The following is a 26,629-nucleotide window of genomic DNA, read 5'->3' on the forward strand; positions in this document are numbered from 1 at the left end:
AGGCCTGAGCAGGGCAAAAAGTAGGCAAACATATTCTCCTCCAGAAGATAACCCCTACTCACCTGCTCCAGTGAGTCTTAGCTTTTCTCATTCATTCATTCATTCATTCACTCAACTAATACTTATCAAGAAGGGGGCATATGCCAGGCCTGTGTTGGGTCCCGGTAAAATACTGGTAAACAAAAGGAATTGATCCTGTCCTTTTAGCATTTACTGTCTTCAGATTCACTGAATATTTTCTCATTCATTAAAATATGCATACATATTTTCATTACAAATTATGTTGTTGTTGCTAACAGTTTGTACCTTATAATGATGGCCAACTCTGTTCAGCATAAACGTACATAATTATTATAGAGGAGTACAAACCAAAATACGGGTTAACAGCCACTTACTCTACATAGTAGATACCATAGACAGGGTCTTCAATCTTTTCCCAACCAGCAGGTAGTTCTGAAAAATAAAAGAAGATTTAGAGCAAGAAGACCATATTCTTGAAGAACCCAAGGATTCTTAACAACTAAGTGAGGGGGAAAAGAGAGAGACTCTTAAAAGTGCCTTAAATCCAGTTAAAACTGTGCATTCTAACAACAACAAAAAGCGAGCATTATATGTACCTATCAGTGTATTTTTCTACATGAGGAACAATTCTTTACTGATATTTTGCACAAGCTACTACAAGTTAATAAGTTAATAAAATGTAGTCCCAGATGCTTTTGTTCTAAATCAACTATTAAATTAGATTTTAATGGAGATATGGTTAAAATTTGCCTTGAATGCCTAGTTTGTATCTTAAATATTTATAATTTTCCCATTTTATTTCCAGACTACCTTACCACACAAACAAAAATGGATGAAAATTAACATTTCTTTTCATTTTCAATATAATAGAGCTGCTTTTGCTCTCCCTGGAATAAAATAAAATTTGCATCTTATTTCCTCCTTGTTCCTAATTAAAATGCTACTGAGTAAGTAAAAATGCCCACGTGGAGTTGGGCTTTCTAATTGCCTGCATCTATCATTCAACTGCTGCGTTCAGACAGGCCTACCTTTCGCCTACGAAAGCAGAAACACAGGTCCTGCCCTCTGAGAACACACTACTTGAGGGAGAAGATTTTATTCCTTTATTGTGGTGCTGTAAAATGGCCCTGGCAGATTTACGTGCCTTTCTGAAAACTCAACTGTGCTCTACTGGACTTCTCTCCGTAAGGTTTCATATCAAAAGCTGGAACTTTATTAGCTTCCTAGTAGTGAGTTCTGCCACAACAAGAATCTACTGTGAAAAAGCCCCATTGCACCAGATAATTAGACTTGGTGAAAGAAGTAACCAGGTTGTGTTTTGTGTCATTAAACAATTCTTTCAAGCAGAGCAGCAATTACTCAACTTCATTTCAAAGCCACTCTCACACACACACACAGTTAAGGCAAGCTTGGGTAACACCACGCTCCAACGTGAATCATTATTCCTGGAAGTCAGCTATGAAGACCAACTTGAATGGAATATTACAAACGCTTGGAACGTCACCTATTTGGAAACACTAAATTCTTTTTCTTTTTTTAATTCGAGGAATCACGTGGTCACCACTCTTCTCAAAGAAGGATTCTTTCATCCAGGCATAGGGCTGACATGTGCCATCAACAGTCCTGCGCTGAAACAGAGTCACGCGTGTGCACCCGAACACACACGCTAATTACTCAAAGTTTATGTTTTGCTAAGATCTGGCTGCATATCAAGAGACATTAATTTCATGGGTTTTGCTCCACATGTTATCTATTTGCAAACAAAGAGACAGGTTTTCCCCCTTTTTCTTCTCAAAAAATTTTTTTAAACGCTTAGCAGGTTTTGAAGAAGTCGTTGAATTCCAGGAGACACAAGCTACTAAAATGCAAGACAGGTCCAATTTGCAGATGTTGATGCAACTTGGCATTTTTATACGCCCAGTCTTACGAACTGATGCAAATCAAATGCCTGGGAAATGGTTTCCCCTTACAAAGCTGGAAATTACCATTTAAATGAAAATGAATGAGGAAAATCTTTCCAAGGAGTTGAGAAATCGAAGATTTAAAAAAATGCAGATTGGGGCACAGCCTCATGTTTGCTCTGGAATGGGGGCAGAGGAGGGGGTAAGTGTGAAATTTGATGTTTCACTGAACCAAATCCTTTTCGGAATTTGCACCCTTGAATATTCGGCCTGATTATCTTCAGATAAAATGGGAAATACTAAGAATTTAACTCGTTGGTACACTTATCAGGATGAGCACTGCGTAATGTATAGAATTACTGAATCACTATAATGTACATTGGAACTAACAGTATGCTGTATGTTAACTCATTCAGTTATTAATTTGTCATACATGTGGAGAGTGCCCACTTCTGCTCGAGGGTGTGGTAGGCACCAGGGACACATATGTAATTATAAGTGCACAATTATGCAGATAATTCAAACACCATACTGTTCGTGCTCTGATAGAGGTCTAAAGAGGGTACGAAAAAAAAAAGCCACCTCTGACCTTTGTCCTGTTGTCAACAACTTATACTCTAGAGGTGAGAAATGTGGCAGATCAAGTGATATTCCTGGACATTTGTAAATTTAAACACATCTCCTGGAACAGATTAGCAAATTCCAGAAATTTTCTAGTTTTCTAAGCTAAAAGCTCATTTTCAGTTGAAAAGATAGATTTCTCACTTCCAATGTGGTAATTAACTTAATAATAGGAATTAGTTTCCTAATGCTTAAAATAGAAATGGGTCATCGATTTAAAAAAGGAAGATGTTTGTCCTCAAATTTGTCTTTTGTTTCTAAAAAACTAAGAATGGCAGAAAATGCCAAAGCCCCCAAAATAATGACATTCCATTTTTTTTTTTTTTACTAAACACTCTGATGTTGCCCGAAGAGTCAGCCCCTATGTCTCAAAACTGTTGGACATCAAACCAGAATATACAACCTGTCACAGGTACTTTAAGCAGCTAAGACCCTTTGGGCTTGCCCAGGTGGGGGGCTGAACCTTATCTCTACCCCTTCATAGATCTGGCACTGGGCTAGTTACTTAATGTCTTAGAACCACATCTTTCACTGGGATTTACTTCAAGGTCAACTACGGATTAAACAAGGATGCCTAAAAACCATTTCACACAGCACCTGGCACGTAGGCTCAACAAATGGCAATGTTCTAGGAAAGCAGAAAAGGAACAGAACAGATTTATACAGCCTGCTTGTTTCCTAGCCCTGCCTTGAAAAATCTCATACAGTATTAATTGTCACCACAGAAGCAAATAGGAAGCAGCCAAACATTCTAAGTTCTTTTCAAGAGATTCGTCAACACACAGATTGAAAAGTCGTGCTCAGAGTCACAGACAGATTTCAAAACTGTGACCTAGCCTGGGTGGGGAAGGAACCTCATTTCTTTGTCTCTACCTCTCCTAGTTGGTTTCAGCACATAAATACCCTAAAATTCCAAAAGGAGGTTCTGCAAGTACTTTTCAATTCTGGGAAGTTGTCTGCAGAGGCTGTGATAAATTCTGCAGACCAGAAGTGCATAATGTAGCTACTGACCCAGCTCACCCAACAGAGATCAGAAATGACAACTCTATAATCACGTGATCTGTGTTCCACACCCAAGCCAACCGTCCCCTACCTCACAGAGGCAGATCACAGAGAGGGTTTCCTTGCCTTGAACATGTGGAATCCCAATGTTCACTGAAAACCTGATAGATGCTACTATTTGAAATTAGGACCCTCTTGTTAAGAAAATGGGCAGTGAGCTTGTCAACAGAATATGGAATGAATGCAAGAGAAAAGTGTGTGTGTGTGTGTGTGTGTGTGTGTGTGTACACGTACACCCACTAACACTACTCTTTACACAGTGGTTATGTGCAGGCAAAAATCCAGAGTCCTATCTCCACCTAGAAAGACATATTTGGGTCATTTCTACAGTATATACATTCCTCCCCTGACCTGTACTAAAGGTAAAAAAAAAAATGCCATAGGAGGATTAGAAAGTCCAACAGGTGACAATTAGTTAATAAATAATGAAACTAGTAAACCTAACAATATGTGCTGATCACAGGGACAGATATTAAGACCTTATCATTAGGTTTCCTACAAACACCATGGGAGCTCCTCCTTCAGCCTCTCTTTACAGAAAAGGAAAGCAAAGCTAAGAGAAGGTGAGTAGAGTAGCTTGCCCAAGGCCACACAGCCAGTAAACAGGGGAGCTTGGATAAGAAGCCAGGCAGTCTGATCTGCCCCCACAGACTGTCCCACCATGTTACCAAACCATCTCCCCAAATAATGCCTATGACCATGAGAGATGATACTATGCAGGCATTAACACTTATGTTTTCAATCTTCAACAGCATAGGCAAGTTCCCACAATATTATAGTTACAAGGGAAAAAGTATAGAAACTTCTTTCCTAAAAGTGTCAATATTCGAACTTCCATGGAAGCAGAAAAGATCGTGCCCCCGTGCGCAATTCTGTTATCTCCACCTGGCACGCATGAACAGCAGGGGTCACTCACACATATCAATCACCAGCAAGAGTGATTTAAAGTGGCTCAGCAAATGATTAAGGCACTCATTCTGTGTCTCCAAAACCTAGTTCGGTCTTCTTCAATTACTTTCATATTACCGATCAATTTTTTCTGATAAAGTAAGTTTTAAATTGTTCTATCACACAGGATGAGCCTCCAGCCCTTCCTACCACAGTCACAACAAGGACAACTTATTAAACGTCTTGAAAGATAAGTTCCATTCAGTAGTTATCGACCAATGCTGGCATGTCCATCAGTTACAACAGCAACGTTCCAAACAGGAAGAAAAACAGAGCTAAATTCCATTGGATTACAACTCCAGTCAACCACAATTGATTATTATATAACAAACACAAACAAAATCAAATGAAAACAATAATCTGCTGTTATTAAGTATTTACATTTTCAGTTCCTAAGGCAATCTCAAAAATCTCAGGCTGATGCAGCAATCTAAGGAGAGTTCTGTTCATACTGATGTTAATCATCTATCTAAAAAATATACGATGGCCAATGTTCAATAAACCAAGGCTTTTATGTGCACTTTAGCTGAAACGTGTGCTTTCCACCCTATCCTTCAGTAGATGCATCAGACAGAAGGCAAACTAACTTTAATATTGTTCAAAGCTGAACATAAAACAGCATGGGATATAATTCAATATATTCCAACAGCAAAGATAAAAAAGTTTGGCATTATCTGCTAATGTAAATTATTTCTAGACTGCAAGAGCTAGACAAGTCAAGACTTGGTTTATACACTGATACACACACTCTAAGCTTATATGTCACATATAAGCTCAGCATCTGGTTTTCCAGCCATTCACTCCAGTAACAAAGCCAACAAGTGGCTGGTGACTTACTAACACAAGACTAAGACTATTATTAACTATTTGGTTAATGATGAGAATTACTGTATTGCTATTACTCCTACAAAGTCCCTTCATTAGTTGGTGGGTTTTTATTTTTGTTTTGCTTTGCTTTTTTTGTGTGACCCCTGTAGATAACCGCCCACAGCAAACAATGAAGGAAACGAGGCTGCTGTAGGGTTATAGGAGAGTTCAAGGGACACGGCAAGCATCTATCCCTTAGTCTTTTCCTAATCCTCAAGTTGCAAGACTTCCTAGGACCAATGTGCTGACTCTCATTCCAGTCTCAATTCACTCAGACTTTCTCTTTGTAGACACAACTTATTACAACTCTGCGTGATGCCTGCGAGTCAGACTCGAGGGTTGTAAGATTGACCTTTCACGGGCAAGCTGGAATGAAAATCATAATTGAAGAAGGGCAGACTAAGGAAACGGAAGGATTAAGCAATTCACTGGAGACAAAACCATGCAGGGTAGGTCATGCAGCTGGGAGGGTTTACCTAGTTCACTGTCCAGCTCCTCGGTGTGGACCCCTTCTTCTCCAAAGGAGTAACAGGAATGAGACAGAAAAGAGAGAAAGAAAAATTCAGACACCAACACCAAGAAAGAAAACTTCCCTCAGAAAAACAGCAGCAAACATGTCACTTGGTTTTGTCCTTACCTGCATTGTGGCCTATTTCACTGGCTCAGCTAGTAAACCGGAGACTTCAGTGTAAATCACAAAATGGTAAGAGCTGATACTGGTAACATAATTATATGGCTCATTTCCTTGCATGTCGAAACAGGGTTTGATTGGTTGTAAAAGATGACAAATACCTTTGCGGTTTCAATGTTCTTAAGTGGGAAGTCACTTATTACACACCTCATTTCGGGCAAACAAAGCTGTTACCCCTTCCAATATTAGTCCTTCTAATCCTGCAGTAATGCTCTCATCACTGAGGCAATTATATTCACAGTTAAAGCACTACTGAGCTTAGAGGTAATAATGCTGCCTGAAAAGTGGAAGGTGGGGTCAATTTGAGAATGCAGGGAGTTAGAGATGAGTTATGTCAGGATGCTGCACGTGACGAAAGCGGGCTTGAAGGCCGCCCTGAAATGAGGATGGGAAAGCACTGTTTACTTGGTATGAGATTTCGAAGTCAAACAGCCCAGAAATACTGCACTGACAATGGTCACAGTAAGTCAGGAAGCAAAACCGGTCAGGATCTTCTCCATTCTTGACCCCCTCCTGCTACGAGTAAAACACTGCACTGTAACCGAGAAGAGAGCAGGGGACAGCACACAACAAACCATTTTGTGCAGAAAGTCTCTCCAGCTACAGAACAGGTGGCTGTCCCCTCCACTGTATGCTCCACCAACACAGGGAGGAAGACTTATTTTCACCACTGTGAAATGCTCAGTGCCCAGTACAGTGTTTTGGTACATGGTAGGTACTAAATACTTCTAAATGGATGGACAGATGGACGGACGGATGGATGCATGGATGACTCAATTGCTGACTTTAGTTCCCAACATGGTACTATATACGTTGTGAACTCTTGATTTAAAAGTGATTCTGCTGTCAACATTAAGTTTTGATGCTAGCATCCAATTCATTTCTCCAGTGAGTATTTAATGAGAGACCTACCATGGGCCAGTCATTGGGCAAAGTGACAAATCATACATTCTTTTGGAGAAGGAGACAAATCCCAACCTTCCATAAGTAAAACTTCCATATCTAAAACCTGTGATAATGTGTCTAAAGTAACACACATCACAGAATGACCCAATCATATCTGGGGGCAAGGTCACAGACAGAGTCCCTGACCTGTAACCTGAAGGATATGCCCGATGGAACAAAAAGACTTAAAGTGAAGAATGACTGAAATTTAAGCTCTATGACAGCAGGGCATTTTGATGGTTGTGTCCATTGATACACCTGAAGTTCCTAGGACACAATGGACACATAGGAGGCATTCAGTATCTGTCTGTAAAATGTAAGAGTATTCTAAGAAAGTGCTAGTGGGCATGAAGGGCAGAGTGGACAGGAGCAAGGGTGAGAAAAGCCAGAGGCCAAAGCACTTAGAACTTAGAAACCAGCTGTGGGGAGGGCTGAATATTGCGCGGACAGACAGCCACTGAACAGGGCTCGAGAAGGTGGTCACGGATAACACAATCACACTGACGTTTTAAAAGAGTGCTCTGGGTCTAGTGTAAGGAGAGTAGGCAAGAGTATGGGTGACAGAGGCGTGTGACCTGGACTAGGATGCCACAGGCAACAAAGAAAATCGTGCATGGATTCCAGAGATACCTGAGAGGCAAAGTAAATTCAGAGGGTAGATGGGTTGAAATCAAGGTCAAGTAGTAGGTCAAGGGGGACTCACAGGTATACATGAATTTTACCCTCAACCGAGATAGGGAACACTTACAGAGGACCAGATTTTGGGGGGCAGAGATCCTTAGTTGGGTTTTATTCAGACTGCATTTGAAATCTCTTTCAGACAAAAAGCATTATCAACCAAGCATTTTTAAATATTGGCCTGGAGCTCAAAGGCAAGGTAGAAGGCTTCTAATTGAACTAGATATACAGAAACAACAAATGGAGTTATATACTAAAGATCAAAGTCCCAAGCCAGTTTCTTACTTTTTTGGAGTCAGAAAACAGAGTATATGAAAAATTTTACAATAACTATGAAGCGATATTGTTACAGACCATGTGCATATGGCCTCCAGAGAACAGAAATTGAATACAGGAACAATACTGTGAGCAAAAACACTATTCTTCTTGGTGTCACGACATAAACAACAACACAAGGCAGATTTGTGTTAAGTGGCAACAGCAAATGAAGGTGTGGGGACTGATAAATGTCAGAGTGGTAACATCTGGTTATATATTCACACTGTGTATACAGACATACATATAATTTCTACTGGAAAAAGCATATATGAACCCTAAGTTGAAAGGATAAATGGATAACCTAATGGTATTTGGTATGAATACATACTTGTTCCAAAGGTAATAACATTAACACCAATGACAAGAATTCTAAGAATTAAAAATAACAGTTGACCATTCAATAGCACAGGGGTTGCGGGTACTGACTCTCCACAGTGAAAAAGTCTGTATATAACTTGTGAATTCCCCAAAACTTAACTACAAATAGTCTACTGTTGACTGAAAACCTTACCAATAATATAGTCGATAAGCATTTATTTTGTATAAGTATTTTATACTGTATTCTTACAATAGTACTTAATCTTTTCTTAATGTTTTTGGTATTTCAAGGCTATACATCATCTGCAAGGTGTTCAAATTGTCCGAGATCTCTAAAAATTTTTCTAGTATATTGAAAAAATCTGCATAAAAGTGGACCACTGCAGTTCAATCCTGTGTTGTTCAAGACTGAACTGCAATAGATTCGGTAACAAAATCATTCAGTAATTCTACTCAACAGTTTTACTCCATTAAGTTTCTCCTGGTAAAAGCTATTGGAGTCTTCTATCATCTATAAAATTATAATAACAGGCATTTTTATATGTTCCCAGTATAATTATAATGGAGACCGCACTGAAGAGCCTATGGTAAAAGAAGTCCAAAATGCCTTCAAAATCATCCAGCATCAAATAAAGATTAAATTTTGTTCTCCGAAATTTTATGGTTGAATGTATTTTATGTTCTGATGTTTGAATATTGGTCACTTTCGTATTACACATTAAACATAATACTTGGATAATCAGGACAGTTCGTTATCCCTTAAGCATGTAAAATAATGAGGCTGACTACACGTGTTCCATTCCTTTCAGCCACCAAAATCAGGGAAGCATCTCACTCAGGTCTCCTTAGTCAGAAGGATTTGTATTTCCACTTGGAGTCACTCCCATAAATATGAACACACAATGTTATGCTCATTTCATGGTATCTGCAATCCATGTAGAACAGAAAGATCTAGAAGTACAAGGTTTTTGGCAGCATTATAGTTCACTGGCTTATATTTGCAGGCAAACCTCAAGTTTATGTAATTCTGCCCCATAGGACAAATTAATAAAGTTTCACTATCTTTCAGGAAAATATGTATTCCATAATTATACTACTAATTCAAATGCCAGAAATGAATAATGAGCAGCTAAACAAACCATTTCCCTTTTAATTCGTCCATGTCAAAAAGTAATTTTGGTACAACTTGGGACAGACTTCAGAGTACTGAAAAGGAAACATTTGTTCTAATTTTTTTCATTTTGGAAAAATAATTAGAAATCCCAAAGCCGTGAAATAAACGTTTTAAAATAGTAACTCTCTTAGCCAATTGATTCTTTTTCAAGATTAACAGGCAGAGTAGAGCTAAGGGTAACACCTCGGGCTCTTTCTTGGAAGAATCTACTTTTTAGATAATCAGGATATATTCTAAGTTACACAGAGATTCTCAAGAAGTCACGATCCGCTTTTCCTATGCCAAGTTATGCAATATGTAGAATTCAAGAAAATTTTTTGATTTTTTTTTCCTCTAAGACTTTCCTAATATAGGATTAGGACCCCATAGATGAGTAACCAGAGCACCTTTGGTTTCTATATTCCTAGAGATTTTCTAGAGTTTTCTCCAAGGTCCTGAAGCCAGAGGTTATATTTTCATTGAAATAGTTTGTGTTAAAGTTCTGTTTAAAATGGAGATACTAGTATACATCTGCCTTCATGTGTAAACAAACTGTTCTTTTAAAACAATTCTGATTGCCCTCCAATTCTGATTGCCCTACAGTTTATTTACTAGAAATGAGATGACTTTTTAAAAACTCATTTGTTAAATCCTGGTTGACCTTGCTGTAACTCCTTAAAATTTGCACATGTGAACAGCCTCAAGCACACGTGAACCAAGACCTTGCTAGCCCCTTACCATCATCTTCACACTCTTCCAGAGGCTTCTGCTGCTTGTTCAGGCACCGAGGGTCTAACCAAGATGTTGTTTTCGTGTTATGGCTGAAATCCAGAAACAAAAACAAGAAATGCATTTGAAAAGAGAGAGAGAGAAAAAGCAAAAAGCTCAATGACAACAGAATTACATGTTCTTGAACATTTTCCGTCAACCAGAGCAAAGCTACTTCCCAAAAACAAACTCATCCCAGAAGAGAGCCCGAGTTTGGAATTACAAAAAGCTTGGGAAATGTCCATCGATGGATGAATGGGTAAAGAAGATGTGGTATATACATACAATGCAGTATTACTCGGCAATCAAAAAGAATGAAATCTTGCCATTCACAACTGCCTGGATGGAATTAGAGGGTATTATGCTAAGCGAAATTACTCAGTGAGAGAAAGACAAATATCATAGGACTTCACTCGTATGAGGACTTTAAGATACAAAACAGATGAACATAGGAGAAGAGAAGCAAAAATAATATAGAAACAGGGAGGGGGACAAAACATAAGAGACTCTTAAATACAGAGAACAAACTGAGGGTTGCTGGAGGGACTCCGGGTGGGAGCGGGGATGGGCTAAATGGGTCAGGGGCATTAAGGAATCTACTCCTGAAATCATTGTTGCGCTATATGCTAACTAAAATGGATGTAAATTAAAAAAAAGAAAAGGCTTGGGAAGAGCCTTCAGTAGGCTTTTTACTTATTTAAGGTATAATCATTCTGTTATGGAAAGCTTAAAATGTGATGTCAGTTTTATTTTTGAAAAATGGGTTCCAAATGATACCCCTTGTCTATGCTGTCTCCCCTTATCTAGACTGATTTTAGTCTTCACCTTTACAGAAGAGCAAACTCCAATTTGCTTTCAATTTGTCTGTGACTTAAACCTTGGATGCTGGAATTCACAAAGAAGGCTGCTATTTCACTCATTACATTACATAAGAACTCCCCCTGACAGCACGAAACTACCTCAATTCACACAATTGGCTCAAAGCTGCTAATACCTATCATTAATCGCAGCATCCTGAATTATGTTGCACACAATAGTGAAGACAACCCAAAATTACCTATCATAAACAAAATCTGGGCCAAAAAACCCCCCACAAAAGCTTGGAGAAGCTAAATGTGTCTGCCTCCCGGAGGGCATCGTCTGACTCCAGGGGAAGTGTTTCAAGAGACACTGAGTGAGGCCTTGAACGTCTGAAGGTGTGCGGGACCAGTGCAAGAGATAGATATTGGCCTTCAACCACGTTAAAAGTGGCACGAGAATGTCTGGAGGAAGTGCCCCGAAGCAGCTCAGGACCCTGGGATGAGGTTCTGCGTGAGCTCCCAGGCCAGTCTATGCAAGCTAAATGGGAGAGGCAAAGAACTACAAGGCCGGTAGTTCAAACTGCAAATCAGAAATGAAAAAAAAGAAAATTTTTTTTTTAAATTTAGGTAGTAACCTAAATTGTTTTTGGAAGTCTGAAGTTTGGGTTGTAAATGCTGAAAAACACTGCCATAGGCATTTTAAATGATTCAAATCTTATTAACTGCTGCAAAAACTTAAGGCTTAAGTGAAAAACAGAATGCGCAAATGTATATACAAATCATCTCAACTGTATTAAAAAGGAAAAAAAAAGAAAGTTAATATAATATAGTAACAACTACTGCCACTAATATGATTGATCTGCTTACAATGACCAGAATCTATTCTTTTTACCTATTCGTTACAATTTATTTCATCGTTATGATAACCTCATGAGGGAAGTATTGATGCATTTTACAGATGAGAAAACTGAGGACAGAAAAATGAGGACATTTGTACAAAGATACTCTGTGGGTACCGAGAAACACTGGCAATCAAACCCAGGGAGTCCAACACTACAACTCATGGTCTGTACTGTTCCTAAACCAGTAATATAGCAATAATGGTCACTGCGGCGATGGAAGATTATGTACAATTTTTTAAAAGCAATTCTGTATTATGAGATAATTATAGATTAACCTGTAGTTATCAGAAAGAACAAAGAGGGATCCTACATGCCCTTTACCCAGATTCCCCCAATGGTAACATCTTATAAAACTATAGTACAATGTCACTATGGAAAACCGACTGATATCCACAAGTCAAGACACAAAACAATTCCAACATCACAAGGATCTCTCATGTTACTCTTTTCTTTTAAAAATGTTTATTTACTTGAGAGAGAGAGACAGAGAGAGAGAGAGAGAGAGAGAGAGCGAGCAAGCATGAGCCAGGGAGGGGCAGAGAGAGAGGGAGACAGAGAATCCCAAGCAGGCTCTGAGCTGCCAGTGCTGAGCCCAACGTGAAGCTCGATCCCATGAACTGAACCATGAGATCATGACCTGAACTGAAATCACAAGTCAGATGCTTAATGGACTCAGCCACCCAGGCACCCCTCTCATGTTACTCTTTTATAGCCATATCTGGTTCCCTTCTAATCTCTGCCCCTAAAACCCTTTTTAAGTCCTTGGCAACTGCTAATCTCATGTTGTCCACATGTATAGTGCTGTCATTGCAAAAATGCTCTAAAAATGGAATCAGACAGTATGTAATCTTTGAGGATAGCTATTTTTCATTTATTCTCATCAAGGTTGTTGTATATATCAATAATAACTTATTTTTAATGCTGAGTAGTATTCCATGGCATGAATGTACCAGAGTTTAATCACTGAAGGACATCTAGGTTATTTCCAGTTGTTGGTTATTTAGGAGAAATCTACTATAAACATCCATGTCCAGGTTTTTCTGTAAATATAAGTGTTCACTTCTTTGGCCAAATGTGCAAGTGCTGAGTCATATGTATGTGTGTGTGTGTGTGTGTGTGTGTGTGTGTGTATATATATATATATATATATATATATATATATATATAATGTAATATTACTCAGCCATCAAAGGATATATATAATGTAATATTACTCAGCCATCAAAGGGAATGAAATCTTGCCATATGCAACGCTGTGGATGGAACTAGAGGGTATTATGCTAAGCGAAATAAGTCAGTTAGAGAAAGTCAAATACCGTATGATTTCACTTCTATGTGGAATTTAAGAAACAAAACAGATAAGGGAAGGGGGGAAAAAAAAGAGAGGGCAGCCATAAAAGACTTCTAACTATAGAGAACAAACTGAGGGTTGCTGGAGGGGAGGTCGGCAGGTCATGTGCTAAATGGGTGATGAGCATTAAGGAGGGCACTTGTTGTGATGAGTACTGGGTGTTATACTAAGTGATGAATCATTAACTCTACTCCTAAAACCAGTATTACACTACATGGGAACTAACCAGAATTTAAATACTTATAAAAATAAAATAAAAACTTATTGACGATTTTAAAAAAAGAAACCACCCAACGGCTTTCTAGAACACCATACAATTTTACATGGCCACCAGCAATGATCTAGTTTCTCTGCATCTGTGCCATCATTTACCGTTCTTACTATTTTTTATTTTAGCCATCCTAACAGGTATGTAATGATATTTTTCTGCGTTTAATTTGCATCTCCCTCATGGCTAATGATGGTGAACATTTTTTCACGTGCTTCTTTGCCATCTGTATATCCTTTCAGTGAAACGTCTGCAGCTCCTTTTCTCACTGATCTTTTTTTTTTTTTAATGTTACTATTGAGTTTGGAGAGATCTTTATATACTCTAGATAACAGTCCATTTTCAGATATGGGGTTTGCAAACGTTTTCTCCCACTCTGTAGTTTGCTTTTTAAAACATCCTCTTATTCGGGTCTTTAGGGAAGCAAAGGTTTTTTTTTATTTTGATGATGCTGTATTTATCAGTAATTCCTTTTAGGGTTCAATGTTTTTGATGTCAAGTCTTAAAAACTCCTTGTCTGGACCTAGAACTCAAAAAAAATTTTTTTTCCTGAAAACTTTTATTGCCTTGTGTTTTACACTTAAGTCTGTGATGAGCTACTGTGAATTAATTTCTTTGTATAAATTATGAGGCTGAGGTTGAGCCTAATTTATTTACCTCTGGCTAAACATTCGCTCCAATAGCACTTCTTTGAAAAGGCTATCTTCTTCCCTGCAGTGAATGGCTTTGGCATCTTTGTTGAAAATCACTTAGACATACTTGTGGGTCTGTTTCTGGGTTTCATTGATCCACGTGCCCATTTCGTCGCCAACACCACACAGCCTCCATTACTGCGGCTATATAATACGTCTTGATAATGGACAAACTGATTAAGTTTATTCTTCTCTTTTAAAACTATTCCAGCTATTTTGGCTCCTTTGCCTTTCTATATAAACTTTGTTTATTCATGTCTAGTGTTGTATTTTTATTTTTGAGAGGGGGGCAGGTGCAGAGAGAAAGGGGGACACAGAGGATCAGAAGGAGGCTCTGTGCTGACAGCAGAGAGCCCGATGTTGGGCTCCAACTCAGAACCGCGAGATCATGACCTGGGTCAAAGTCAGACACTTGACCAACTGAGCCACCCAGGTGCCTCCCTATATAAATTTTAAAAATAAACTTGTCTATACTAACAAAAGCCTTCAATGAGATTTTGACAGAATTTTTGCTAAACGTGCATAACCATTTTGGGAAAGCGGACATCTTTACTATATAATTGAGTCTTTCAATCTATGGAAGACATCTCTCCATTTAGACTTTCTTTGATTTCTTTCAACAACATTTTGTAGTCTGCAGTATATAACATCCTAGACATATCTTGTTAGATTTATGCTTAAGTGGAGTTTTTTGGGAAGAAAATGTGAATTATATTTTTTCTTGAATTTTGATGTCCATAAATACAATGGTCATAAATACAATGATATTTGTATGCTTATCTTTTATCTTGTGATCTTGCTGAACTTACTGATTCTAGAACATTTTTTTACATTTCTTGTGATTTTGTACTTTCTTATACATTTCTTGGGTATGGTCATGTGATCTGCATAGAGGGACAGTTTTCTTCCTTCTTTTTCAAACTATAGGCCTTTTATTTCCTTTTCCTGACTTACTCTCCTGGCTAGAACTTACAAAACCAGGTTGATTAAGAGTGGTGAGACCTGGGGCGCCTGGGTGGCTCAGTCGGTTGAGCATTCGACTTCGGCTCAGGTCGTGATCTCACGGTTTGTGGGTTTGAGACCCGTGCCAGGCTCTGCGCTGACAGCTCAGAGCCTGGAGCCTGCTTCAGATTGTGTGTCTCCCTCTCTCTCTGCCCCTGCCCCCCCCCCCCCACTCACACTCTGTCTCTCTCCCCTCAAAAAAAAATAAAAATTAAAAAAAAAAAAAAAAAAAGAGTGGTGAGAGCTAATATCCTTGCTTGTTCCCAATCATGCAGGGGAAGTATTTTTTTTGTCTTTTACCACTAAGTGTCATGTTAGCTGTAGGTTTTCTGTAGATATTCTTTATCAAGCCAAGAAAATTCCCTTGTTCTTGTTTTTCTGAGAACTTTTATCATGAATGAGTGCTGAATTTTGTCAAAGACTTTGCATTGATAAATATGATGTCGGGTTTTTTCTTTAGTATCTTAATATGGTAGATTGTATTTATGAATTTTCCAAATATTGAACCAGTCTTATATCCTTGGGATAATTCCCACTTGATCATGGTATAAAATTCTTTCTCTGTTATAGAGTATTATTTGCTGATATTTTGGTACAGATTTTTATGTCTATAATCATGAGCTCTTGCTCTGTAGTTTTCTTTTTTTCTTAGACTCTCCTTGTTTGTTTTTGGTAACAACGTAACAATAGTCTCATAAACATAATTGGTAAGTGTTCCTCTACTTCTGTTTTCACGAAGAGACTGTATAGAAATTTAATTCTTGGAGCGGTTCTCCAGTGAAACCATCTGGGCCTGGAGATTTCTTTTTCATGAGTTTTTAAACGACAAATTCATTTTCCTTAGTCATTATGGAGCTATTTAAATTATCTATTTCATACAGACAAGTTGTGGTAGTTCGTGCTTCTCATGAAATTGGTCCATTTTATCTAAGTTGTCAACTTTAGTGTGTAGGTTTGTTGGCAACATTCTCTGATTACCTTTTAATGTCTTCAGGGTCTGCGGTGATTCCCTGTTTGATTCCTAATGCTGGTAATTTGTGTCTTCTCTAATCTTTTTCTTTGTCACTTTTACTTGGCTATTGTTCACTGAACAGCAGACCTTCAACTTCAATTTGAATATAACAGATTTACTTATATTTTTATTTATTTTATAGCTTAATTGGCCACTTTGTGGTTGTTTTTTTTTTGTCTTAGGTTGGTTTTTTTTTTTTTTTTAAGTGGGATATAAACCATGGTAAATCTTAACAGAGAATCTTAATAATAGAGCCAAAGTGTAGCATTTTAAAAACTGACTATTATTGTGGCACACAGATGGCTCATTTGGTTAAGTGTCTCACTCTTCATTTCGACTCAGGTCATGATCTCATGATTCATGACATCAAGCTCCGTGTCAGGCTCTGTGCTGATCGCGTTAAATAAACATTAAAAAACAAATTTAGTGGGGCACCTGAGCAGCTCAGTTAGTTAAGCGTCTGATTTTGGCTCAGGTCAGGACCTCACGGTTTGTGAGTTCGAGACCCACGTCAGACTCTGTGCTGACAGCTCAGAGCCTGGAGACTACTTTGTATTCTGTGTCTCACTCTTTCTTTGCCCCTCCTCCATTCACAGTCTGTCTCTCTCTCTCTCTCAAAAATAAAAACACATTAAAAAAATTTTTAAAACAAATTTTAAAAAGTTGACCATTATTGGAGAAAAAATGCTATTACCTGAGATTCTTAGAATAATTTCAATTGTTTGTATATTTTTCCATTTTTAGTAAACCACTTATTAAATGCTTAATTTTAAAAACATTTTTTTTAAAAGTTGATTTATTATTGAGAGACAAAGAGAGACAGAGTATGAGCAGGGGAGGAGCAGAGAGAGTAGGAGACACAGAATCCAAGCAGGCTCCAGGCTCTGAGCTGTTAGCACAGAGCCCAACACGGGGCTTGAACCCACAAAGTGCGAGATCATGACCTGAGCCAAAGTTGGACGCTTAACTGACTGAGCCACCCAGGCTCCCCTTAAATGTTTAACTTTTAGTAATATCTTATATATACATATACATATATATGTATATATGTATATGCATATGTATACACACATAGATATATGTAAGTTTTATAATTTTGAAAGATTTTTCACATCTGTATAGTGTAATCCACCCTTTATTCACAGAAGCTAAGCTGTAAGCTCTCCAGCGGATGACTGAAACTGTAGATTTATAGTACCAAATCCTAAATATACTACGTCTTCTCCTATACATGCATACCTATGATGAGGTTTAATTTATTAAATTAGGCACAGTAAGAAATTAACAATAGCTAATAAAAAAGAACAATTATAACAATATCTTATAAGAAAATTTACGTGAATGTGGCCTCTCTCTCTCAAAGTACATTATTGTACTGTACTCACCCTTCTTCTTGTGGTGACGTGAGATGATAAAATGCCTATGTGATGAGATGAAATGAGGAGAGTGACATAAGCACTGTGACGTAGCATGAGGCCACTAGTGACCTTCTGACAATGTGTCAGGAGGATCATCTGTTTCCAGAACACAGTTGACCATGAGTGGCTAAAACTGTGCCACGTGAGACTGCAGGGTAGGGACTGGGGGAGGGAGACTACCATATTCTCAAATTTCAATCCATGTAATTGCACCGTGTTAAAAAAAAAAAAATCAACTTAGAATGGATCATACACCTAAATGGAAAATGTAAGCAATAAAACTTCTAAAACAAAGATGGCAGACAAGGACAGCTTTATAACTTTGATTTAGGCAAAAACTTCTCAGCCAGCACACTAAAAGCACAGCCCAGGAAAGAAAAACATTGATAAATCAGACTTCCTCAAAATTAAGAACTTGGGGCTCTTCAAAAGACACAGTCAAGACAATGAAAAGTCAGACTTGGAAAAAATGTTCACAAACCACAAAGATGTTAAAGGAATTGTATTCAGAATGTATGAAGAACTCTTAAAACGCAACTGAAAAAAAAAAAAAACAACAAAACAACAAAAAACCCTAAAGCCCTTGCAACCCAGTTAAAAAAAAGTAACCAAAGAATTTACTGAATGGCTCCATATGTTCTTTATATATTACGCCCTAATTTATATATACACCAGAATATGGTTGTTTCACTCTTGAGGGAAATTATTAACTTAAGCTTCTTCAAGATCCTCAGACTCAATGATTGGAAGGCTGTGCTGATTGCTTTTTGGCACAAAGCCTGTGAAACTATATGAAAAAATACCATCAGTGCAAAATCAGTCCTTTCAGATGTTAATTTACAACCGTAGCCACTAGGGGGCGAGAAGGAAGAGTGACGACATAAAGGGACAGCTTCAGAGAGGACGAAGGGTATACTTTACTCTATAAAATAGACTTCTCCATTTTCGGTGTACGCCATCTCCCAGTTCTCGGGTAGAGGACCTAAATTATCCTCTGCACAAAGAGGTAGGTATTGAGGGAACTTCTGAGAAGCGTCCGTGATGGGAGCAGCAACGATGCTACTATTCACAGGCGGTAACGCTGTTTCTTGGAGAGTGTGCTCTTCCTGGGCACCAGAATCGGCTGTCAAATTACAGAGAGAGGAGGAGAGAGAGACAGAGAGAGAAAAATTCATCAATCATACCTCAAAACAAGGTGTTCACTACTGTCTGCATCTATATTCTTAAAAGCCCTCGCTCTTTCCCAACTGCTGGCCATCAACTCTATTGTTTTATTTCGACGGAAGTTCTCTTAATAGAAAACATCAAAATGACAGACCACATTTATCGCACTTAAAAAGAAAGAAGAGAAAGACAGGCTCAAATAACACTGCTCAAAACCTTGGAAATGCCAAAGAAGAAACAAATTCAGAACTAAAACCCTAACGTCTCTTATACCAATAGGGGCATCAAAACACAGACTGAGCCACACTCTCACTCCTAGGTGTCATTTGGTTTCATGACTCAGAGGGCCTTGGACAGCAAGAAGAAAACACAGATAGGGTGGCATCATTCTCCATTTTTGTAACAATTATTTAGAACATTTTTGGTAGACAGTGGCAAAGATCAAAAACTGGCACATCAAGCTGGCAAGTATATAAAACTTTAGAGCATGGACACAGCTATCCCAGTGAGTCAGATTCTAGCTTCTTTTGGAAAAGTAAGCGAATGTTCTTGCAAAAAACAAGACAGTTACCCCCAGAACAGTATCATGTGGGTGGACTAATTTGACTTGGGTTTTAAAAGAAGACTTGAAGTACATGAATCTCCTTGCGTTCTTATTAACTGGAAACATCAAGAGATGATGTCATCAACGTATCTACAAATGGTGCTGCTGACATTCTGGCTGAATTTTTATGAGGATGTTAAACGTCAGTCTCCACGGGGCTTTAAAACATAAGAATCAGGAGTTGTGGTTATTTTCCACCTCCCACAGTAATTCTCCTGTAGACACTTACGATTTCTGAAAGCAGACTGAGGAATAATGAAAGGCCGTTTTCAAATCTTTCTCTCATGACTCGCTCCCAATGATGCACAAGAGAATGAAGCTAACTCAGAAGTTGGATGGAGGGCACATGGAGCCTATTAAACAACCACTTCCACCAAAAATCTGCCACCACTGAGGAGGACGCCTGTGGTCTTTCCCTGCAATTCATCTCTACCCTCTTTCTCTTGAACCAGCTCTCAGACTTCCCTTTGGAAATCCAACCCATCAAAGTTCTTGTGGTCCAGGTGGGGACTGACTTAAACCCACACCTAGCTCATGTGGTATGCCCAAGTCACAGGGCTATCACTCTTGCCTTTCTTATTGGGTCAGGTGCCTGATCCAAAGCAAATGAATGTCAGGCATACAAGCGTTTGCTGGAATTATCTTCTTGATGCTGAAATTATTAAGCTGACAGATTCTCATGCTGTAGGTGCTTGTGGCCATCTTGACACAGTTTGGCAAGACCTGACTTAGAATTAAGTCTACAAAGCGGACAGCAGAAATGAAAGAGAAAGCTGCCTAATGTTTCTGCTTGAGCCACTGATTCCATGTACTCCTGGCCTCTTCAGTTGCTTGATCCTCTAAATTCTTGCTTAAGCCAATTTGAGTTGGTTTCACAATTTGTATCCATGAGTGCAGGTTAATAAAAGAACTAGAATTTTTAAGGAGAAAAAAGGAAATGAAGCCAACAGGGAAGAAACAATTTGAAATTACAAATTGACAGAAAATAAATTCGAAACTTGGCAAGATTTAAAAGAGTCGCCCTTAAGTCTCTAGGAGCCAACGTATATTCATTTTTGGTATTTTATGTTTTTATTTTCGAGAGAGAGAGACAGAATGTGAGCAGGGGAGGAGTAGAGAGAGAGGGAGACGGAATCCGAAGCAATTCCAGGCTCCGAGCTGTCAGCACAGAGCCCAACGCGGGGCTCGAACTCACGGACCGCAAGATCATGACCTGAGCCGAAGTCGGACTCCCAACCGACTGAGCCACCCAGGCGCCCCTTTTCTGGTATTTTTAGAATGTACACTTCCTCCATGGACGTGTACATAGCAATCACCGGAAAGATGGTGAAAGTGCAGATTCTGACTCTCTACTATAGAGAATAGACTTGGGGGATCATTCCAAAATGTGCATTTTTAAACCACCCAGTGATGGAGATTCAGATACAAGAATCATACTTGGAGGACAGAGATAAAGAGCTCTCAAAAGACTCACTAGAACTTTCACCTTCTGGGAGGGGTTCTGTCTTGCTGCCGATGGGCCAGAGTCCAAACTCCTATGTCTGCGGTGCCAGCTGAGGCACAAATAATATGTCTAGATGGAGCATTGCAGAGGGTGCAGCCTTTCTGATGGGGGCAAGGAATTCTGTGTGCCATGTCAGCGTCCTGAGGAAGAGTGGACTCAGTATTTCCAGATTTTTTTTTAATGTTTATTTATTTTTGAGAGAGAGACAGAGACAGAGACAGAGCATGAGTGGTGGAGGGGCAGAGAGAGAGGGAGACATAGAATCTGAAACAGGCTCCAGGCTCTGAGCTGTCAGCACAGAGCCCGACACGGGGCTTGAACTCACGAGATCGTGACCAGAGCAGAAGTCAGATGAGCTACCCAGATGGCCCCTCCAGATCTGTTTTTTAAAGAGAAGGTGGGAATCTGTATTTTTATGCAAAACGTTCCCAATACTTCAATCACAATTCCTTTAAAAAAAAATAGTGAAGCAATATGGCACAAGCATAAAAAAACAAATACACAAATTATAAACAAAAAACCAACAAAAACAAAAACAGAAAGAGAAGAGAACAAATACTGATTACAAGCACTGACTTAGAAGCCAGACTGCCTAACTTTGAATCCTGGCCTCACCTTTTGCTAATTTGGGCAACACACTTAACCTCTGAAAGCCCTGGTTTCCTCATCTATAAAATGGGGATAATGGTACCAACCTCACTGGGTTGTGGGGAGGAATGCATGAATTTAGTAAAGCAGCCGGTGCAGTGTGTAGGATACAGCTAACAGTATTTGTTAGCTGCTATCATCCTCAGTTTCTTCATCAAAGTTATTATGATTAACCTTTGTCTTCAGGTCAGCTTGGGCCCTCAGGATGGATGTGACATCAGACCACAGTCCAGATCACAGAGTTTGCCCGTTTCTAGCTGTGTGACTTCAGAACAGACGGACTGCCTTTCTGAGCAACTGATTCCTCAACTGTAAGGTGAAAACAAAATGCACATGCCAGAAGAACTGAAGGACTGAGGACACGTAAAATGCCTGCCAAAGGGCCTGGCACTCAGCGTGGGCCTGACGGGTCCTCTGGGACTGGGACCAGCTTCTAGAAAGGCAAATGTCCAAAGTCAGTGATCATCTTTTAACATGGTATTTAAGGGCTAGAGAAGTCCTAGGACAATGGATGACATTCAATAATTTTATGTAAGAATTTTAATCAACCCATTTTAATAGAAGCTGGATGTAACAAAAAAAAGGGGGCAGTGGCAACAGGCTGGACATAAACATTAAAGGATTTGGTTAAACTCTCAATGTAATTTATGTAAAAAGCAAAGTCCTGCCAGCGTTCCAAAACCTTGACTATGGGAAGGGAATGTTAGCTCACTGGCAAAATATCTAAGCAACTATAATTTCCTAAAGAAAAATTAAAATTCCTCTAGCAACTAGACCTTATTGTAAAGTATCCAAATATTTTTCATTTTGTATATTGTACACGTCTTCTTTAAACACATGCTTGATTGAGGTATGACTGACATACAAAAAGCCATCGATATTTTTTATTAAAAATATTTCAGCTTCACCGAGGTACAGTGACAAAATTGTAAGATATTTAAAGTGCACATGATGATGACTTCATACTGTCAAAGGATTCCTCCCATCTAATTGATGAACAAAAACAAAGCTACAGATGTTTAATGTGAGCAACTTGACGTGTTTGGCTTTCTGTGTCTTCTTTCCAGTTCAATAGAACCTCAAACAATCTCATTCTTTTAAAGAAAATGCAAAGTCCAAAAATGAGAGGCTGGAAAAAAGTACAGACTTAAAAATTAATAGTCCTAATCATGGCTTTGACCTTGACATGTGCTCTGATTTCAGAACATCTTTCAATGGATTCACCGAACATTTAGGAGCATTGCTGTCACTCTCTTATGAAAGGTTGCCAATGGATCCCAACGGGATAGGTAGAAGGGACTGTTGGAACACAGACCGGATGGGCAACGAGGAAGCCCGGTTCTCCCACTGTCTAGAGTGAGGGAACATGCACTTTTCCTTGGTGATCTCATCTGCAAAATGGGGGAGGTAATACCTATGTTGCTTATCTCTAAAGATTTCCAGGTGGTTCATAGGATACATGTGAAAAGGACTCGTAAACCATAAATAACATCGATAACTTTTTCATTCATAGTAAATAGGAAGCTTCCAAGCATTTAACATACAAATACACATACTTGGGGGCTTTTGAGGGTAACTTTGAGAATATAAACTCATGTCAAAAATACACTTCCAGAGCCTATATTGCATTGTGTACTTCGAGATTATGTGCATCCTTGACTGGGCACATAACTAATAAACCTGATTGAAAACACAAATAGCACACTGGATGAGCATGCAGGCTCTGGAGTCAGCTTGAAATGACAGCTCTGACACTCACTGGTTTTGTGAACTTGGACAAGCTATTAGACCTCTCTAGCATATGGGTAAAGAGCTTAGCAAAATGCCTGCCACATAGCAATGGAGAAACATTAGCTCTTAGAGTAATATTATCTCTTGACAGTCCAAAGCAATGCTTTATCATTGCCTACTAATGGAAAAGAAGCATCAGCAACCTCATGTTCAATAACAGGGGGGCTGGTGGGAGAAAAAAAAGGCTTCAAAACACAATTAAATATCTTGATGTCTCTTAGAGGAGGTTAATGGATAAACTAGCTACTTTTTAGTTGTGGTGGCTTGTTACATATTTTCCAAGCTGTACGAAACAAAGTAGTTATACAAATGCGCTTTTTAAAATTTTTTATTTGTATAAATGTGTGTGCTTGGCTCATAACTCTACCTTCACGAAGCACACATAGCATTCATTTTCAAGGGCTCCTTCAGGTCCATAGTTTGGGCACAGTTTGTAGAAGAATGCTTTGTGTTCAACAGTCAGTACTGTGGGGAGTATCTGGGGTGACTGTTCACTGCTCAGCTCCTGCCTCAGTCACAGATGGTGGCAGGGATTGTGGCCACCTCCCCAGGATGCTTCTGACCATGTATTTCCTGCCTTTGCCTGCAGACATTCCCAATATCACTTAGGCATGCTATTTAGACATCTTGTGCCTCTTTCCAAAGCCACAGAGCAGAAATCTGCTAAGATAATAACAACAGCATGTGAATTAAAAATATCCTGGTCAATATTTTTAATAGCTCCATAGTGTTTCCGTATTTGGATATGACACTCATTCCTTTATCACAACTCTCGCAACCCAGAGCCAAGACCTCATTATGTTACTGTCACTCTGTGCTCCAAGTGGCTGGTGGATTGCTACTTAAAGTGGTTCAGAGAGCAAAATGCTTTGACATAGCTAGTTTGATACACATATCATAGACACAGTGATACACACAGTGTCAATTATTTGAAAGAATTTATATGAGTTAGGGTATGACAGGCTGTCAGCTGTCATAGTTACAGCTCGGTAAGTGAGGAGGCATTTACTCAACACACTGAGGATACCCATCACATGTACATCTGAACATCACTTCTCTATGCATCCTACCAGCTTTCTGGGGGTTAGGACAGGAAGCTGCAGAAGACGTTCAAGTGTCACTTGGCTTTTGTGCGTGTGCGTGTGCGCGCACGGAATGAATGATCAGACTGAATACAGCAATGATGACCTGGGCCCAAAAGTTTTTCTTCGATGCCAGGATTTCAAGCGAAGATTGAATGGAGTCAGAATTTCTGAGGCATGTTTTCTAAGAGACAAAGGTTCCTAGTAGTTAGACATAGGAAGTGTATTAAAACCAACTGTCAACAATTCCTACTTTGTTCTTGCTTTATACCAAGAAATTACTTAATAAATAGAGGAGAGACAAGGACACTCATGTCTCCTGGGGACCGTCTTCCACCTGGCAGGAGTGTTTCACTGCATATCACTCCCCAGGTCTTCTTTCTGTGCCTGGAAATATGTTTTGGGTTACGTCATGATGTGCTATCCTTATTTGTTGAAAGATCAAGACATTATAATGTTAGCTACTTTTAAAAAGAAATATTTTAACTTTTTTTCAAAACTGGCTTTCATATCAGCAAGGACTACTAAATATGAATCAGATATTTCTACGTGAACGAAATGAACTGATTTAAATAAATGCCTATGTAATAAAAGATGGCAAATTTCTCCTAGCTGGAACAATAGTAGGTCAGCCCCTGGCCTAATCCATTCTAATTGGAAAATGAAAATTTTTGTGGACTCAAAATCTTAGAGCTAGAAGGGGGAACCTAGATATGATTTAACCTTAACCATTTTACAGATGAGGAAAGTTAGAAATTACGTTCATAGTAAGACAACTACTGAGAACCAAGAAACCAGGATAACAAATTAGGTCTCTTCTTTATCTAATGCTTCTTGCAGAAGCATTGGGTTACTGGTGTGACAATAAAGCCATCAGAAATTGTTTTAATTGTCATCTTGAAGAATTTCAGGCTTCTGAGCTTAATGAGAAAGCGTCATGGGAATGCAAGCGGGTGCAGCCACTCTAGAAAACAGTATGGAGGTTCCTCAAAAAACTAAAAATAGAACTACCCTACGACCCAGCAATGGCACTACTAGGTATATATCCAAGGGATACAGGTGTGCTGTTTCAAAGGGACACACACACCCCCATGTTTACAGCAGCACTATCAACAATAGCCAAAGTATGGAAAGAGCCCAAATGTCCATCGATGGGTGAATGGATAAAGAAGATGTGGTGTATATATACAATGGAGTATTACTCGGCAATCAAAAAGAATGAAATCTTGCCATTTGCACCTACATGGATGGAACTGGAGGGTACTACGCTAAGTGAAATTAGTCAGAGAAAGACAAAATTCATATGACTTCACTCATATGAGGACTTTAAAAGACAAGACAGATGAACATAAGGGAAGGGAAACAAAAATAATATAAAAACAGGGAGGGGGACAAAGCAGAAGAGACTCACAAATATGGAGAACAAACAGAGGGTTACTGGAGGGGTTGTGGGAGGGGGATGGGCTAAATGGGTAAGGGGCACTAAGGAATCTATTCCTGGGAAATCATTGTTGCACTATATGCTAACTAATTTGGATGTAAATTAAAAAAAAAAATAAAAAATAAAACAAATTAATAAAAAAAAAGAAAACGTCAAAGAGGCCTATATAGGCTGTAGAAAGCATTGAACAAACACATTTTCTTAAATATTCTATTAGATTTGCTAACACGAGAAGGAAAATAGGGAGCTTAACTAATTTCCCCATTATTGGGAAGGAGTCTACTCAAGTAAGGACTGTAGTGTGATGATGTCAAGGAAGGTCACCAAGAGAGAGAAACACCTCATATGCTGCAAATAGATAACTGCTCCATAGCTATACTCTAAAATATCGAAGAAATTACTTTTTAAGTACAGAAAGAACAGAAGAAACAAGGTGTTCTTCAAAGTCACAATATTATAAACGGGAGTGACTCACGTCTTGTGCAGGTGCTCCATCCTGAGTTACTGTATAAAGTCAAACCTCCATAAAGTGAAAAACATTTGTGATCCATTCTTGGTCACTACACTAACCCGAGAAATAAACACCATAGCCTCTGTGAATGGTGCCCCCAGGAAGTGGGTGCTACCCAACCAGTCTAGTCTTACCTAGAGGCCTTGTC

At 38.9% G+C, this 26,629-nt stretch overlaps 1 protein-coding gene across 6 annotated transcripts in view; it reads right to left on the bottom strand.

The window, feature by feature from the left end:
• The window catches only part of MAGI1 (membrane associated guanylate kinase, WW and PDZ domain containing 1), a 633,332-nt gene that overhangs the window by 86,407 nt on the left and 520,296 nt on the right, over nt 1–26,629 (bottom strand). For all 6 annotated transcript variants that reach the window (XM_049642669.1, XM_049642665.1, XM_049642664.1 and 3 more), the window contains exons 5-8: nt 18,658–18,859; nt 10,262–10,344; nt 5,897–5,932; nt 396–453 (exon numbers count right to left, since the gene is read on the bottom strand). In XM_049642669.1, coding sequence (XP_049498626.1) covers nt 396–453; nt 5,897–5,932; nt 10,262–10,344; nt 18,658–18,859 — 379 coding nt within the window. The remainder of the gene's footprint in view (nt 1–395; nt 454–5,896; nt 5,933–10,261; nt 10,345–18,657; nt 18,860–26,629) is intronic.

This window comes from Panthera uncia, chromosome A2 (assembly GCF_023721935.1).
Source record: "Panthera uncia isolate 11264 chromosome A2, Puncia_PCG_1.0, whole genome shotgun sequence".
Taxonomy (NCBI): domain Eukaryota; kingdom Metazoa; phylum Chordata; class Mammalia; order Carnivora; family Felidae; genus Panthera; species Panthera uncia.